At 37.5% G+C, this 16,966-nt stretch overlaps 1 protein-coding gene across 4 annotated transcripts in view; it reads right to left on the bottom strand.

Annotated features, from left to right (window-relative positions):
- Window positions 1-16,966, bottom strand: part of SESTD1 (SEC14 and spectrin domain containing 1) — a 147,862-nt gene that overhangs the window by 92,281 nt on the left and 38,615 nt on the right. For all 4 annotated transcript variants that reach the window (XM_042243665.2, XM_015093334.4, XM_042243667.2 and 1 more), the window contains 2 exons: window positions 7,300-7,391; window positions 4,000-4,108 (listed from right to left, as the gene is read on the bottom strand). In XM_042243665.2, the coding sequence (XP_042099599.1) occupies window positions 4,000-4,108; window positions 7,300-7,354 (164 nt within the window). In that variant the 5' untranslated portion in view covers window positions 7,355-7,391. The remainder of the gene's footprint in view (window positions 1-3,999; window positions 4,109-7,299; window positions 7,392-16,966) is intronic.

The raw sequence follows: 16,966 nt of genomic DNA, 5'->3' as shown, positions 1-16,966 counted from the left end.
AACTTCGGGACCCCATGGACTGCAGCCTACCAGGCTCCTCCATCCATGGGATTTTCCAGGCAAGAGTACTGGAGTGGGTTGCCATTGCACGACCCAGTAATCCCACTGGTGGGCACACACACCGAGGAAACCAGAATTGAAAGAGACACGTGTACCCCAATGTTCATCACAGCACTGTTTATAACAGCCAGGACATGGAAGCAACCTAGATGTCCATCAGCAGATGAGTGGATAAGAAAGTTGTGGTACATATACACAATGGAGTGTTACTCAGCCATTAAAAAGAATATATTTGAATCAGTTCTAATAAGGTGGATGAAACTGGAGCCGATTATACAGAGTGAAGTAAGCCAGAAAGAAAAACACCAATACAGTATACTAATGCATATATATGGAGTTTAGAGAGACAGTAACGATAACCCTGTATGCGAGACAGCAAAAGAGACACAGATGTATAGAACAGTCTTTTGGACTCTGTTGGAGAGGGAGAGGGAGAACGGCACTGAAACATGTATAATATCATATAAGAAACGAATCGCCAGTCTATGTTTAATGCAGGATACAGGATGCCGGGGGCTGGTGCACTGTGATGACCCAGAGGGATGGTATGGGGAGAGAGGTGGGAGGGGGGTTCAGGATTGGGAACACCTGTACACCTGCGGCGGATTCATGTTGATGTATGGCAAAACCAATACAATATTGTAAAGTAAAAAATAAATACTAAAAATAAATAAAACAAAAATCAAATCAAAATTGGAAAAAATATATATAAACCTATAAATAAAGTTATACATATACTTATAAAAATATAAATATAAAATATAAGAAAATGCAGATATACTATAAAAAGGAAAATCCTTCTAGACTGAGGCTGAGCCTGATCTGATAGGGTAAACTTAAAAACAGTTCTGGGATGGAAAGAGGGATGGATAAACACATAGATACGTGATAAAGTATTACAACACTGGGTGCAGGCTTCTAAGTGATGGGTGTAATGATGTTTACTGCGCAGTTCCTTCAACTTTTCTGTATATTTGAAACTTCTCATAACACAGTTTAAAAGTAGTTTTGAATAGTAGGCATTCTGAAGGAGAAAAACCACTTTTTAGGATTACACCTAATAAATTACTCTTCAGGCTTGCAAAGAAGACCTCAAAAACACGTGAGCTCACTAATGAAATAGCAAGTACTGATTAAAGTTGTCAACTATGTTTTTAAAAGCCAAAGTTATAGGAGGTTGGTCCAGAAAAGCAGAAGGCTAAAAATTCAGAGCCATTTGCAAATATTTGAGAAGGTCAAAATTTAGCAGAACAGTTATCAAAAATAAAGTATCCAGATCTCTATTTTGTCTTGCTAAATTAAATTCTTTCACCTTATTTCAACCTGTATTTTCTCTATTAGCTGGCAGGGAGGTATGTGTATGTATGTAGAAACTGATTCATAATTTACACTGCAACAGTATTATACATGGGCTTCCCAGGCAGAGCTAGTGGTAAAGAACCCATCTGCCAATTCAAGAGACTAAGACACATGGGTTTGATCCCTGGGTCGGAAAGATGCCGTGGAGGAGGGCAGGGCAACCCACCCCAATATTCTTGCCTGGAGAACCACATGGACAGAGAAGCATGGCAGGTTACGATCTATAGGGTCACAAAGAGTTGGACACAACTAAAGGGCCTCAGTATGCACAATATTATACGTGTTGTTGTTTAGTTGCAAAGTCATGTCTGACTCCATGTGACCCCATAAATGGTAGGCTGCCAGGCTCCTCTGTCTATGGGATTTCCCAGGCAAGAATACTGGAATGGGTTACTATTTCCTTTTCCAGGGGATCTTCTCGACCCAGGGATCAAACCTGGGTGTCTTGCACTGGCAGGTGGATTCTTGACCGCTGAGCCACCATACCTATACAACAATGAAAGAGAGAAAGAGAACGTTTAAATAGTGTAGGCTATTTTGCCCTCTACTGTACTTCTTGTTTGCACACCCAGAGTGAACAGACAGGAGACATGAGTGAAACCCCTCATCCCTTAGCCTCAGTTACCCAGTGCCTCGTATAGTATGAGCATCCTGGGAGGCTGAGTGTGATCCTAGTATATACCAGCATGCACTTTTTTATCACAGACCCAACCACAAGACAACTGTGTCTTCTGGAACTTAGTCTTCATGACATGTTCTAACGCTGGAAGAAAACCTAGCATGCTCACAAAATAATAGTTCATCTAAGTCTCTAATTCTTCCTTAGGCATTTTTCAAGGGTGATTTTGACGATCATTTTTGCATTTCATTCTATACTCTGGAACCTCACCTCAGGTAAGATGCAACTACACTGTATCCTATTCACTTGAAGTATGAAGATCTCTGGCTTGCTGTCAGAACTGCGGAGTCTAACCCCAGCTCTACTGCTAATCGACTGTGTAATCCTGGGCAAGTAACTAACTTCTGAGTCTCAACTCCCTCAACTGGAAAATAAGGCAGTTGGTTCAGATGGTCTCTAATTCCCTCAGCACTTTTAACCACCTATGGAACCATGAATTCTTTTTGATAATTTGCCAGTTATATGTTTAACCAGTGTTGTTTACCTAAAAAGCAGTTCACAATCTAATAAAGAATAATACAAATTAGCAGTCAGCAGCTCAGAGAATTAGCAAGGTTATTTAGTACTAATCCATTGTGAGGTCTGATAACTTTCCTTTCCAGAAAGCAAAAACAAAAAAATTGAAAATTTTTACCTGGAGACCTCTGTTCCCCTAATATTGAAAAAAACATTCAGCAATAGAATAATTACATTATAGACCAATATTGGAAGCAGATGGGATTAAAGTCAGCTGTTCCAAAACACAATTTTAACCTTGTATTCTGCAACGTGGTTTAAAATTAAATAATTTATTATGTCAATAATTCAAGTACAGGAAAAAGATATAAAAAATTGTCTGCTTTGACTAAAGTGTTTAAAATGCATCTGAAGCTTACCAGCTTTATTTAAGAGATAACTTTGTTCCTTTTACCACCTCTACATTCTACAAACACACATAAAAATTCTGCCCTCATTACTGCAATGATTTGCAACTCTGACTGCATATAAGAACTGTCTGGGAAACTTAAAACAATTTTTTTTCTGATAAGCAGGATTCCCAGGAACAACTGGATCAGACTCTCTGGAGGTGGATGCTCAGGCATAAAAATTTTGAAAAAAATCTCCAGATGAGTCTAATGTGCAGTCCGACTTCAGCCCCCAAATATCACATGTGGGAAGGGAAGCTGGGGAGGGGTTTGTCTGTTGCTGTTGTAGTGATGGGTAGGTTCGAGCATATACAAAGGGTTAAGGTTGGTCTTCACCCAAGAAATATAAAAATTAAAAATCCAACCTGTTTGGATTAAAATATAAACATTCTCACATTTTAAAAAATGTTTTAACTTCAAACAGCCTTCATCCAATATATTAAAAAACACAGATATATTTATATCTATATAGTTATATGTAAAGAAAGTGAAAGTGAAGTTGCTCAATCGTGTCTGACTCTTTGCAACCCCATGTCCATGGGATTCTCCAGGTAAGAATACTGGAGTGGGTTGCCATTTCCTTCTCCAGAGGATCTTCCTGACGCAGGGATCAAACCCAGGTCTCCCAGCACTGCAGGCAGACGCTTTACTGTCTGAGCCACCAGAGGCTCAGTTATGTCTAAATGGCTTCCTAAATACGAGATTCAAGTTTTCTCAGCTTACATGGTATACAGACAGATGCTCAACCTCTGTATTCCTTAAAAGGTGACAGCACATACATTTTAGAAATCTGTTATCATTCAGTGTCCCAGGAATATAAAATGTCTTTATTTCACCTGCCATGGCATTATATATTATTGATTCTCGTGTTTTGACTATAATTTCACTGATAATAAAAGCAAATAAGACAACAAAATATAGCTTAACAATGGCAGGAATCACTAGTAAGTAAATGAAAACATACTGAAATTTAAGAAAAGACACCTTTAGAGTCACCTTGGAATGCTGAGCAGGTAGTCTAAGGTGACACTCAGCTCATCCATATTTGTCTGTTCTAGGCATAATGGAATTGTCAGAATGAGGCCACTTCGTCTGTCCTTTCCTCCTATTAAAGAAAAAAATATGTAAATTTAACATGTAAGAGATACTGAAGCACTAAATGAATAATATATACTTGAGTTCAAAGTTACAAAAACAATTTCAAGGTTAAGACATAAGTAAAAAATAATATAATGGCTATTTATTTTATATATTATAAATGTTTATAGTAGTGCAGTAAAATTGTACAAAATTTAGAAAAAAATAGGAGGAAAAAATTCACCCATGAACTCTTCACTTAAACATAGCAATTACCATTTTGTTTAATTTCTTCCATTCAATCTGCTCCTGATTGTAATCAATTCATCAAACACCTATTGTGTGCCCAGCACAGTAAGCATTTACAAGTAAAACAAAATAAATTTCTAATCAATCTAGGAAGAAAAACTTTAAGTCACAAGAAATAATAGTATGAAATATGACAGCTTGCTAGGCTGTGCTGTACAAAATATAAAATATTATAAATAGGGATTTAGAAACTGGAGAACATAAGAGCCATAATATATGTATAATGGTTCATAGAAAAGTTAAAAACTTAAGAAAAACGGATAGAATTTAGAGCCAAAGAGCATTCTGTGACAAGGAATGATCTGAGGTAACTCACAAAGGTCATATAGGATTCTCTGTTCATGAGGCAATAAAGGGAAAGCGCTGTCCAGCTAAGAAGAGTGTATGGGCCCTCATACAGAAGCCTGAAAGCCACGAAGTGGAGTGTATGTGTATTTCATAGACGTTCAAGTCCTCATTGATTTTCCATAAACATGAAAATATTACTAGTATTTTATATACACATAGCTTCTTTCAAAGCTTCCCACATGACTGGTTTTCACACTGAAGTCCATTTTTTAACCCAACCGACATTTATGGCAATTTTAGAAATGTAAAAGCCCGTAAATACTAAAGGAAACAATTTTATATGATCTCTTTCACTAAAAACTGAACAAAGTGAAATGAAAAAGGAAAAAAAGATTCCTGTGAATAAAATGTAGTGTTAGTCGCTCAGACATGTCTGACTCTTTGCGACCCCGTGGACTGTAGTCTGCCAGGCTCCTCTGACCATGGAATTCTCCAGCAAGAATACTGGAGTGGGCTGCCATTTCCTTCTCCATCCTATGAATAACATGGATACAATTTACCAAGTACAAACCATAAATGATCCTTTATCAGGTTAACCATATAAATTACTGATATTCAAGCACTTTGTTTAATCTCAATAAATGGCAATTTCAAATGGTTAACTTAATAATCAATAGTGCCTTACTGCAAATGTTTTTTGTTTAGAATACAAGTTTTTTTCTTTTCTTTTTTTTTTTTAAAGAACTGCACCCATAGTTTTCAAACTGTATTCCCTGAAGGACTTTGTTGGTTTGAAAAGTTTTTGTCTGTTATTCAAAAAGCTTGAATATTACTGACTGAAATAATTAACAGTCAGTAGAGAAAGTCAAGAGGGATTGGATTCAGAAAAGTTTCACCTGCTCCTCAAAAACCGCTAAGCTTTATTCCTGCATTAAACCAAATCTGCAAAAAGGTTCATATCTGAAGTGTAGCACTCTAAACCACTGTGAAATTGCCTGCAGACGACAGGTCTAACATTTAGCACTAGATTTAACCTTATGCCCTTAGCTTTCAGTAAGGGACAATAATCACCAGCGTAAATGCAAAAGAAGGCAGATGCCAAGAAGGAACATCCTTTCAAGCTGGGTACAGTAAACAAGGTCAAATGCTGCAGAGACAAGTGTAATAAGAATGCAAAAACATCACTGATAAAGATTTCTTTTTTGCAACAGTATGGGCAAATAAGCATTTTTTTTTTAAATGTAAGTATAGTTGATATACAGTGTTTTAGACACACAGCCAAGTGATTTAGTTATACACATATATATCTCTTCTCTTTCAGATTATTTTCTCTTATAGGTTATTTTAAAATACTGAATATAGTTCACTGGACTATACATTAGGAGTTTGTTTTTATGTATTTCATATATAGTAGTGTGTATCTTTTAATTCCAAATTTCAAACTATCCCTCCCCTTTCTCTTTTGGTTGGTAACTGCAAATTTGTTTTTTTACACCTGTGGGTCTAATTTTTACGTCTGTGGGTCTATTTTCATACCCTGATGGGAGAAAAGAAATAACAATTGAAACAATATTCTTGAAGGGCAATCTGACGAGATGTAACACAAATTTGAATGTAAATTCTCTTTAACACTTCCACTTGGAGGAATTTATACTGCTGAACTTGCACAAGACTCACAAACTGTTAAGAATGCTTCCTACAACACCATTCATATCATTAAAAAAAAATAGAGAAAACATCTAAGTGTCAATTGATAAGGAAGGAAGTTTATTTTTTAAAAAAAGAAACACATATTAGAGAAGCAATATTACTAATGAAATTCAATATCTTTGTCCTTTATAACATACACTAAAAAAGCATGCCAATCACAGAGATACAATATACATTGAAAAAGGACATAATAGTCTCAATATCAAGACAATTCTGATAGAACCTAAAGAGAATAAGAGAAAAAAACAAAACAAAATAATTTAACTAATCTTCAACAGGGGGGCCACAGTGCCTATTCTACAGCATGTGCAAACTTACTCAACGATCCAAAATTCTATAAAGTTGCTACACCCAGTGTTACCACTGCTTTCACACTAGTGAAACATCTCAAAGCTTCTCTTTGTCTCTTCCTTGTTGATGCAGCCTTTGGGTTAATAACTGAAGGTAAATTCAAGCCTGTATAAACCAAGTTCAAGTAGTAAAAAGAGAAAATCATGTAACTAACATATTTCATAACTCTTCTTCCTAGAAAGATGGAAGACAAAAGCTACGACAGGGGATATGACAAAAATGAATTATTCTGTATTTCAGAAACAGTTAGTTAGATGTTGGCTAGTCAATTATTCTCAGCCTGTAATCATTATTTCATTTTTCATATGAGAAGTGAGACATCATGATATCTACCTTATGGAGGTCATTTTAATCAAATTACAGAACAGAATAAAAATTGGCCTGCCAAGCACCAAAAGTGACAGAGTTGGCTTGCACTGCTATCCATTCTGAGTAAAAGGTATCTCAGAAATACCTTTAAAACAGAACCTTCCTAGAAAAAGGAAATGGATTTCTGCATTATCAAAGAAAAAAGATTAAGCAAGTTTGTACATCAAACACTTCCAATTTCAAGAAACATACCTGAAAGAAAAGCTAGTTTTTTCTTCAGAATGGGTAATATTACTGAGGCCTCCATTTTACTCCAGTAAACTTCCTCCAGTAAATTTTCCTCTCTGAAAACACAGAAAGTTAAGTGTCAACTGCATAGCAATAATTACTCTATGAAATATATACAGGCATACATTTTTATTATGCTTCACTTTATTGTTTTTTTTTTTTTTTACAAATCGAAGGCTTGTGGTAACCCTGTATTAAGCAAGTCTATTGATGCCATTTTTCCATAAGCATTTGCTTATTCCCTGATTGCTGTGTCACATTTTCGCAATTCCCGCAACTTTTCAAAGTTTCTCACTATTACTAAGTATTCTCACCATTATTATTATTTCTCACTATTACTAATTTATAATGATGGTCTGTGATCAGTGATCTTTGATGTTATCGCTGCAAAAAGATTAAATTCACTGAAGGCTCAGATGATGGTTAGCCATTTTCAGCAATAAAATATTTTTAATTAAGATACACACCTTGTTTTTCTGGACATGTTACTGCACACTTAACAGACTATAATATTGTGTAAGTGTAACTTTTATAAGTACTGGAAAACCAAAACATTACTTATTCAGCAAATACTTGCTATAAACCTATTCCATTTCAAGCTCTGTGCTTTCAGCTAAAGCTAAAATCTCAAGTTACAGCCTTGCCCTGAAAAAAATGTAGTCTTTTGAAAAGAAATCCGAGATTATTTGGAGAAAGAAATGTAATCTTAACACTTGTCATTAGTGACTATTTAAGCATGACTACCTAAAAGAAGCATATTATTTTACAGCTTTTGCATATACAACTAAAAAAAAAATCACTACTATTGGCACCTGTCTACAAAAGAAAACATGTTGTCAAAGTAACATGATATGTTCTCTTTAAGTTTTATCCTTGAATATTTGCTTGCAATTTGGTCATTCATTTTTGTTCTACATCAGCCCAGGCTAACATACAAACAGTAGGAAGAATGAGGGAAAGGTTCATGTTTTACATTTTTAACCTAAAATAGTAGCACTTCATGTTTTTAGATCAGTATCTTGATCTGATGAGTCTTTTCTTCAGCTCTACAAGAACCAGACAGCTCAGGCTCATGTCTAAGCTCCTTTCTCTTGTGACCAGCTTGTCAAAGATCAGATGTGAACGCTGGATAATAATGATTATGAATGCTAACATTTAGCAAGGGATTATCACAAGGCATACACTGATTGACCTGTATTAACTTGGTTACTGCTCACAACACTTCCATAAGGTAAGTACTATTATTAATCCCATTTTACAGAAAAGTAAACTGGAGTTGAGAGAAGTTAAATGTGGCCCAACATCTCAAACCTCGTAAGTGGAGATGTTAGGACTCACACCCTGGGAATCTGGTTCCAGTAACACTGTTCTTACATCACATCATCACCTTACCAATAAAACAGGCCTGAAAATATCCAGTGACGTTAGGCCAAGTGAACAAGATGGAGTCTAGCTTTTGTATCATCAGTGCAAATGTCAATGGAGTGAAAGCCCACTACTAAGACGTACTAAAAATTATTTAAAAAATAATTTTGAACTCACAGACACCCTGAAACCTAGAAAAAAGAGAACTGCTGATCGAGGCCATCAGTGGGATGCCCTCACAAAGGAATTTCAAACATGAGGGAGTAATGAAGATACAGGAGCAACTTAGTCATAGAAGCATCAACAGAACTGGCTTCCTAACCACACTTCTCCTATGGTATAAGCACAGACAACTTCTCAGCTGCCTTTGGGTCATTCCTACTTTTCTGAGCCTCATAAATTCTGTGAGTTATTCTCCTAATAAATCCATTTCTGCTTAAGTTCCCAGAGCAGACTTCTCTTTTAGTCAATGGAGAAACTTGACCGGTACAGGAAACAAAACTGCAGTTTAGAGTTTGGTAGGTCATATGTACAATCACTCAATGCCACTGATTGGTCTTTGTGGGTTCCCCCCCTCTAACCTGCTGTTATCTATTCTAAATGAACACTGATGTTTTAAGCCTTGTCACAATAAAGCCCAGCAAATCAGGGCCTCCCTGGCAGCTCAGTGGTAAAGAATCTGCCTGTCAATGCAGGGTACACGGGTTCAGTCCGCGGTCCAGGAAGATCCCATATGCCGTGGGGCAACCAAGCCCACGTACCACAGCGCAGGAGCCAGCACTCTAGAGCCCACGAGCCACAACTACTGAGCCCACATGCCTAAAGCCCATTTTCTGCAACAAGAGAAACCACAGCACTGGGAAGCCTGCCTGCAACAACTAGAGAAGGGCCCCTCTCACCCCAACTAGAGAAAGCCCACACGCAGCAACGAAGACCCAGCACAGCCATAAAAAAATCTAAAAATCTTAAAAATAACAATTAATCAGTACCTAAGAAAAAAGAATATCTGGAATTCTTAAGGCATAAGAAATAATAGCTGAAGGTGACCCTTTGAGTAAATCTGTGTTATGTGAGCTTTGCAAGTCAGGTTATCAATTTTATGCCAACAAGTGCCAAATTTTTCACCACTGTGTTCTCCATATACTTAAAGCACAAAAGGGAGATGGTTCAATTTCTGGTATAGATTTATCTTGGAAAACTGTAATATCCAGAAGCAAGAGTACATTTCATCACTCTCCTGAGACATAGATGCAGTATCTAAACTTTCCATGATTTCACAAAACCATCTCAGCATGGCAAAATACTGATTTTCGTTTAATCCAGTAGCCTTTTTCTTTAAATAACATCTTGAAAGTGATGAAAAAGTAATCTAAAGTAATGAGAAATGTAGGTTTTGGACGTGTGGGACAAGATCAAACTGATGAATAAAATGTGAAGCAGTCAACGAGATGAAAGCTGTAATGTTTACTTTTTATATCTGCCTCCCTTCTAGAGTCTCCTTTCCATCAATCTCTTTCATTGTTATCATAAAAGAGGTGGGTAATGAAAAGTCATGATTTCTGTACTACTAGTTCCAATTAAATTTAATTTTACAGAAGTCATTTAAGATTTTTCAAGTCCTTAGCACAGTCATCAGAAACAAACAAAAAAAAGCAAATCTGCCTATCTGTAGTTATCTTATATACAATTCATAAAATAGTTAACATATTGGGTTGGCCAAAAAGATTCTTCAGGTTATTCTGCAAGACTTCTTCACAGCTAATACAACACAAAACAAAATAAAGAGAAAATCCTGCAAAATATCACTGTCCATTGCTATCACCACAATAAGTGTTAAATATGGGTATCTGCTCATACTTTTCTCCAGTGGGTAGATCCAGATCACTGATTTTTCACTAGAAACTTATTGAACCTAAACATATCTGAGTGAAATATTTCTTGAACAAGGAATGAAGTCAATGACAGGCATATACCTGATATGAGTTAATGGAAAGTGGCAAGGAAAGTTAAGTTTTTTTTTAAAAAAACTTGCCAAATGAAGCAGGCTAAAAAAATTAGCAGAAAATTCAACAAGTCACAAAGTGCTTAACACAAACATGTCATATTTCATATATGGTATTTAAAACAATCTGGATAAATTAAGTCACAATTTATTACTCATAAAAGAAGCAGAAAGCCAGGTCATAGCAGGTGAGATGCCTTGGAGAGTGGTGAATATATAGGAAAATGTGCAACCATGACTGCATGTTGCCACCAATCAAAAGCAAGAAACATCAAAGTAAATTCTCATTCCTGGGTGCAAAATAAATCCTATCTGAAAATAGCCCATCTACAGTTAGAGATGATGAATTCTGAGAAATTCTGAAAAATATAAAGAGACTAGGTTTCAATGGAAATTTGTTTCTGTCTTCTAGTTTGAACATCTTTCTCAAGATCTTGAAGAGGTAAAAAAAGGAAAGCTGGGGCAACTAAGTAGTTAAAGAGATATTTTGCCTCCCCAAAGGAAAGACTTGTCCTATTTATTTTCATATTTATTTATTCATTCATTCATTCATTTAACAAATCTACAATAAGCATCTACTAGATCGAAACAAGGCAAGATGCTCTGGATGTCCTTGGCATTCACAATATATTTCATTGATGAACGGATAAATCAGTGAACAAATGAACAAACACATGTGAGAAACAGCAAAGTGAAACACACAGCCTAGGAGTCCTAACATCATCACAACTACCTGACCATCAGCGCCCCGTGGTGTGCTCCCAGGTCACATGAGCTGATCTTCCTTCAAAGCAGCTCCTTCCAGCGTCTACTGGGACAGTTTCCCAGGGATCCAGCAGCTCCATGATCACCAGATGCTGGAGAAAGGCGGGTCTATGATGATGGTAAGGGGGACCTCGATGGGTTCTACCAATGGGCAGCCGTTAGAGGGCAGCAGAGGATGTGTTAAGCAGCAGGAAAAGAGAATTTCGGGCCTTTTAATCAAGACTGGGCAAATTACACTTCATAAGAGACTGTAATTGATGATATGAATGGGTGCACTGGAACTCCTCTTTCACTGAGTATAAATCAACCAGTTTATTTGGAAAATTTAGTTATTCTTCGAAGAGCATTTTTAACAACCAGTGAAAACCCATTAGGATAGCCGAAGGCTAACTAAATCATCTCTAATGAGTCTACATCACGCAGACACATATGGCAATGAACAAAGCCAGAATGCACGCTCGCTCCCTTAGCTTTCTATTTCCGAAGAAATACTACAGTTGTCCTTGAATTCAGATTACAAATACTTCTGTATTGTTACAAAGCAAGAGCAACCTTACATGAAAACAAATAAGCACACGCAGAGGTACTAAGTATTAATAACCTAGCTGGGCACATCACCTACATATCCATGCGTAAAATTAGGCAGAAATAAACATTGCTCAACTTTACAAAAATGTATCAATAAAGCAGATCAACAGTTAAAAACGTGTCATTTTTGTCACTGTAGGTGCCAATGTATGATTATTAATCTGGGTTTACAATAACATTGACAATTCTGAAAGAAAACCAAACTTTTGGGATAGACTTCAAATGAAAATGATAAAATGCTTAACTTTCACAACAATACAGATCTATCCAAAACAGTAATTCTTCTAAATAAAATGGAAACCTGAAGTATCCTCGTTTGACACCATTTTTACAGATGGGTCAAGACCTAGTTTATTCCGTGAGGGAGGGAGAAAAGAAGAAAGAGATGAAGCAAACAGAGAAAGTTCCAAGTTTTCTATGAAAACATAACCTACTTTGAAAGACAGGAAAATTCTACAGTAAAGGTCCAATGCATGAAAAGTCCTACACTGTATTTACATGTCAAAAGATTTAAAGGTAATATTAATGATAGCCTGCCACTTGAAAACCCTTCTCAAAAACAATACAAGCAGTACCCTACATCATCCTTGCTGCCCCTTCTCCTCAGGAGCCAGACACGAGGGAACTCAGTTCTTTAAGGACCTCCTCACCTCTTGAGCTAGTCTACCAAGTCCTTAGCAACTGCAAACCTGCATTTTTTTGAAGGTTCAGCTTCAGAAGGTCCTTTATTGTATGACTTTTTCAAATTTCTGGCTTTTCCTATCTGTGTTAATTTATAAGTAAATCCTTCCTCGCCAAAACTGGAATACCGCAAAAGGAATACCACTTTAGAGAAGTGAATGAGGCTGATGGAATTCCAGTAAAGACATTTCTGGCATCCCCAGCTCTAGAGTACCCCATGGCTAGAGAGTCTTTACCTGATACGAGAGCTCTCTGAAGTGAACTCTCTTCATGCACAGCTTTTGCATCTGAGTATCACACTGAGCTCCAAGAAGCCTGGACCACTTCCTTCCCCAGGGCAACAGATGTGTCCACTGAGTTCACTTGCTGCGGAATAGGTCTGTCTCATTCATCAGGGGAAGCACGTGATAACAAACTCATGATTGTATTTCTAGCTCCCATCCTCTCTCTATCTCAAAATTTCTCTGGGTCATCATTAAATCTGTGCTCTACTGACCTTTACCCCAGAAAGAAGTATTCCTACTCTATACTCTGCAAAGACATACATACCTTTCATTGAGATAATCTCAGGCTTTTAAATCTAACTCAGACATATAATCGTCTAACAGACTGAACAAAAGTATCATTAGGTTCCTAAGTTTTGTTTATATGATGAAAATATTTGGTACATCAAACAGCACACTGGAAAAAAAGTTAAAAAGGTATAATAGTACAAAACAAAAGTTTAAAAAACAAGTTAACTAAAGATATGGAAAACTGTTCACAAAATGGAAATTATTATGGCATTACCCAAGTAGAAAGAAGCCAGTGGAACACGTGAAAGTTGTTTTCCATCAGACAAAAAGTCCATTAAAAACACACACATACAACAATGTATGTTACAATGTATTTTGGGGCCCAAAACCCAAAAACAATACTGATCATACTGCAAATCCCTTATCTTGTTCAGTAACTAAACAGTCACATCACAGTTGTACAGGCAGCCAAGGAATATAAGACATATGGAAAGCTATGTGCAACACGAGCACCTCTTTGCCCTCAGAAGGCCTGCTAGCAATACTAGGAATCTTTCCCAAGCAACGTCCTCCCCAACTGAACACCTTTCTGCCCTGGGACTCTGTCCCGGGGAGGTGGGGAGGTGTTCTCCCAGAAAGGTGGTTTGGTGCAGCGTTAAGCATCATGGCCTAGGGCAAGGGTGTGACTAGGACGCAGCCACTTACTAGCTAGGTGGTTTGGACAGTTCCTTAACTTTTCTTTTATGGGCACAGTCACTGAATCTAACTCATCAGACCCAGGATTAGGTGAACTAATACATGTGCAGGGTTCAGTACACTCTACAATGATAAGCACTCAACGGCATCTATTATTAGCAGCTCAGTTTTCCTTCCTCCACCAGCTACTATTTAGCTTTCCACCACTGATTCTTTACAGAGGCCACAGCCAAAGCATTCCCACTGAGTGAGGCCTTCTTGGTACAACACACTAAAATGGGAACAAACATACTACAAGTAGCTTAACACATCTTGGCATTTATTTCAAGTTTCCAGAATATAATTTCCCCCTCAAAACAACATAATTATATGCATTGCAGGTAGATTCTTTACTGCCTGAGCCACCAGGGAAGCCAGAATTACATTAATATCCCCATTTTTTCTGATAAGGAGACTGAGGCACAGAGAAATTAAGTAATTTGTCCAAGGTCAGACAAAAACTAATAGATTCAGAACCAGTGATTAGAACCATAGAGGGCATCTACTTCAACTTTTTCACCTTACTGATAAGGAAACTGTCTTAGTACATGCGGGCTGTTATAATAGAAATATTATAGAAATTTATTTTTCACAGTTTCATTCAGGCTGCTAAAACAAAAATACCATAAAGGGGTGCTTATAAATAAATTTATCTCCCATGGTTCTGGAGTCTGAGAAGTCCAAGATCAAGGCACAGACAGATCCAGCGTCTGATGAGGGCCCCTTCCTGGTTCTTGCGGGGCCATCCTCTACATCCTTACTTGGTAGGAGGGCAAGGGAGCTCCCTGGGGTTTCTCTTAGAAGTGTACTAATCACCTTCTAAAAAGTAAAGTGAAGTGAAGTCGCTCAGTCGTGTCTGACTCTTAGCGACCCCATGGACTGCAGCCCACCAGGCTCCTCCGTCCATGGGATTTTCCAGGCCTACCCAAATACTATCACGCTGGCAATTAGTTTTCAATACATGAATTTTGGGAAGGATAAAAAGATTCAATCTAGAGCAGAAACTGAGATCTACAAACACAGATTCACTGTTCTAACATTGAGTAATAACATTGGACGCTGAGTAATAACATGAAACCCAGACTCCTAAAACGCTGCACAGGGCTTCTCTCCACTATACTGTCACATAATAAAATCAAAATTAAAAATACATGAATTAACAGAGAACCATTATTTCTACATATGTGAATAATTTCTTAAAATAAATGTCCCCACAAAAACTTACTCACAAATGTTCACAGCAGTATTATTCATAACACTAAAGACATGAAAACAACTCAAATGTCCATCAGTTCTGAATGAATAAGCAAAATAAGGCACATCCATGCAATAGAACATTGCTCAGCAATTTAAAAAGGACTGAAATATAGATACATGATACAACATGGATGAACCATAAAACATTATGCTAAAAAAAGTTATGCTAAGTGAGAGAAGCCAGACACAAAAGGTCACAAATTGTATGATTCCATTTAAATGAAATATCCAAAACAGGCAAATCCATAGAAACAAAGCAAATTAATGGTTGCCTAGATCTGGGTTAGGTATGGGGAATGACTGGCAATGGGCACAAGGATTCTTTCTTGGGGTGATGGAAATGTGAAATCAAATTGCAGTGATGATTCTCTAACTCTATTAACATATTACTGATCAGAGATGTATTACTATATCTTTTGTTACCCAAATGTTATTGACCACAGACATTTCAATATTCACTTTCATAACAAATCACCAGCCACAGGCATTAGATTCTGCAAAAAGCCTCTAGTCAAAAAATGTGTTAAAGAATCACTGAATTGCAACCTTAGAATGGGTGAATTTTATGACCATAAATTTTACTTTAATAAAGCTATCAAAAAATAATTAAAAAACCAGAATTGAACATTTTATAAATCAGGAAAATCTGAATGAAAATGATGTGCACTTCAAGTATTAAAAATTAAAACTAAAAATATGTAAGCAATTTGTTCCAGAAAGTCTATAAACTGAACTGTTTATGCTGAACAATTTATCCCCAACTTTTACTACAATTAGAATACCCTCGGAGAAGGCAATGGCACCCCACTCCAGTACTCTTGCCTGGAAAATCCCATGGACGGAGGAGCCTGGTGGGCTGCAGTCCATGAGATCGCTAAGAGTCAGGCATGACTCAGAGACTGCACTTTCGCTTTTCACTTTCATACATTGGAAAAGGAAATGGCAACCCACTCCAGTGTTCTTGCCTGGAGAATCCCAGAGACAGAGGAGCCTGGTGGGCTGCCATCTATGGGGTCGCACAGAGTCAGACACGACTGAAGCGACTTAGAAGCAGCAGCAGAATACCCTGCTATGAAAGAACTTCAGCTACAAAGACAAATTTCTTTCAACACTGTACCTTCTGGATGGTGTGAAATAAGAAAAGATTAAATGGATTAAATAGAGGGGAGAAAGGAGAGTGTAAGCAATAATACTGATACCACTTTTACTTTACAGTTGCCCAAACTATCACTTTAAGGAAACTGGCACTACAGAAGGGCATTTAGATCTGCTTTTTATTTTTAAGCTATGGGGAGATTTATAAATAATGGGCTCTTGGACTTCCCTGGTGGCGCAGTGGATAAGAATCCACCTGCCAGTGCAGGGAACATAGGTTCAATCCCTGGTCCGGGAGGATCCCTCACACTATGAAGCAGCTAAGTCCCTGTGCCGCGACTCCTGAGCCTGTGCTCTCCAGCCCACAAGCCACAGCTACTGAGCCACACGCTGCAAGTGCTGAAGCCCGTGCGCCTAAAGCCTGCGCTCTGCAGAACGAGAGGCCGCAGCAATGAGAAGCCTGAGCACTGCAGTGAAGAGGGGCGCCTGTCCGCTGCGACTGCAGAAAACAATGAAGATACAGTGCAACCGAAATAAATACATGAACACAATTTTAAAAATAAAGAATGGTCTCTTAGGGTATCTCAAAGCTTTCATACAAATATACATAAAGACATCCAAGACTGGA

Source organism: Ovis aries, chromosome 2, assembly GCF_016772045.2.
Source record: "Ovis aries strain OAR_USU_Benz2616 breed Rambouillet chromosome 2, ARS-UI_Ramb_v3.0, whole genome shotgun sequence".
Classification (NCBI taxonomy): Eukaryota; Metazoa; Chordata; class Mammalia; order Artiodactyla; family Bovidae; genus Ovis; species Ovis aries.
Note: the sequence above shows the minus strand (reverse complement) of the source record. Positions and strands in the feature narration are given on the sequence as shown.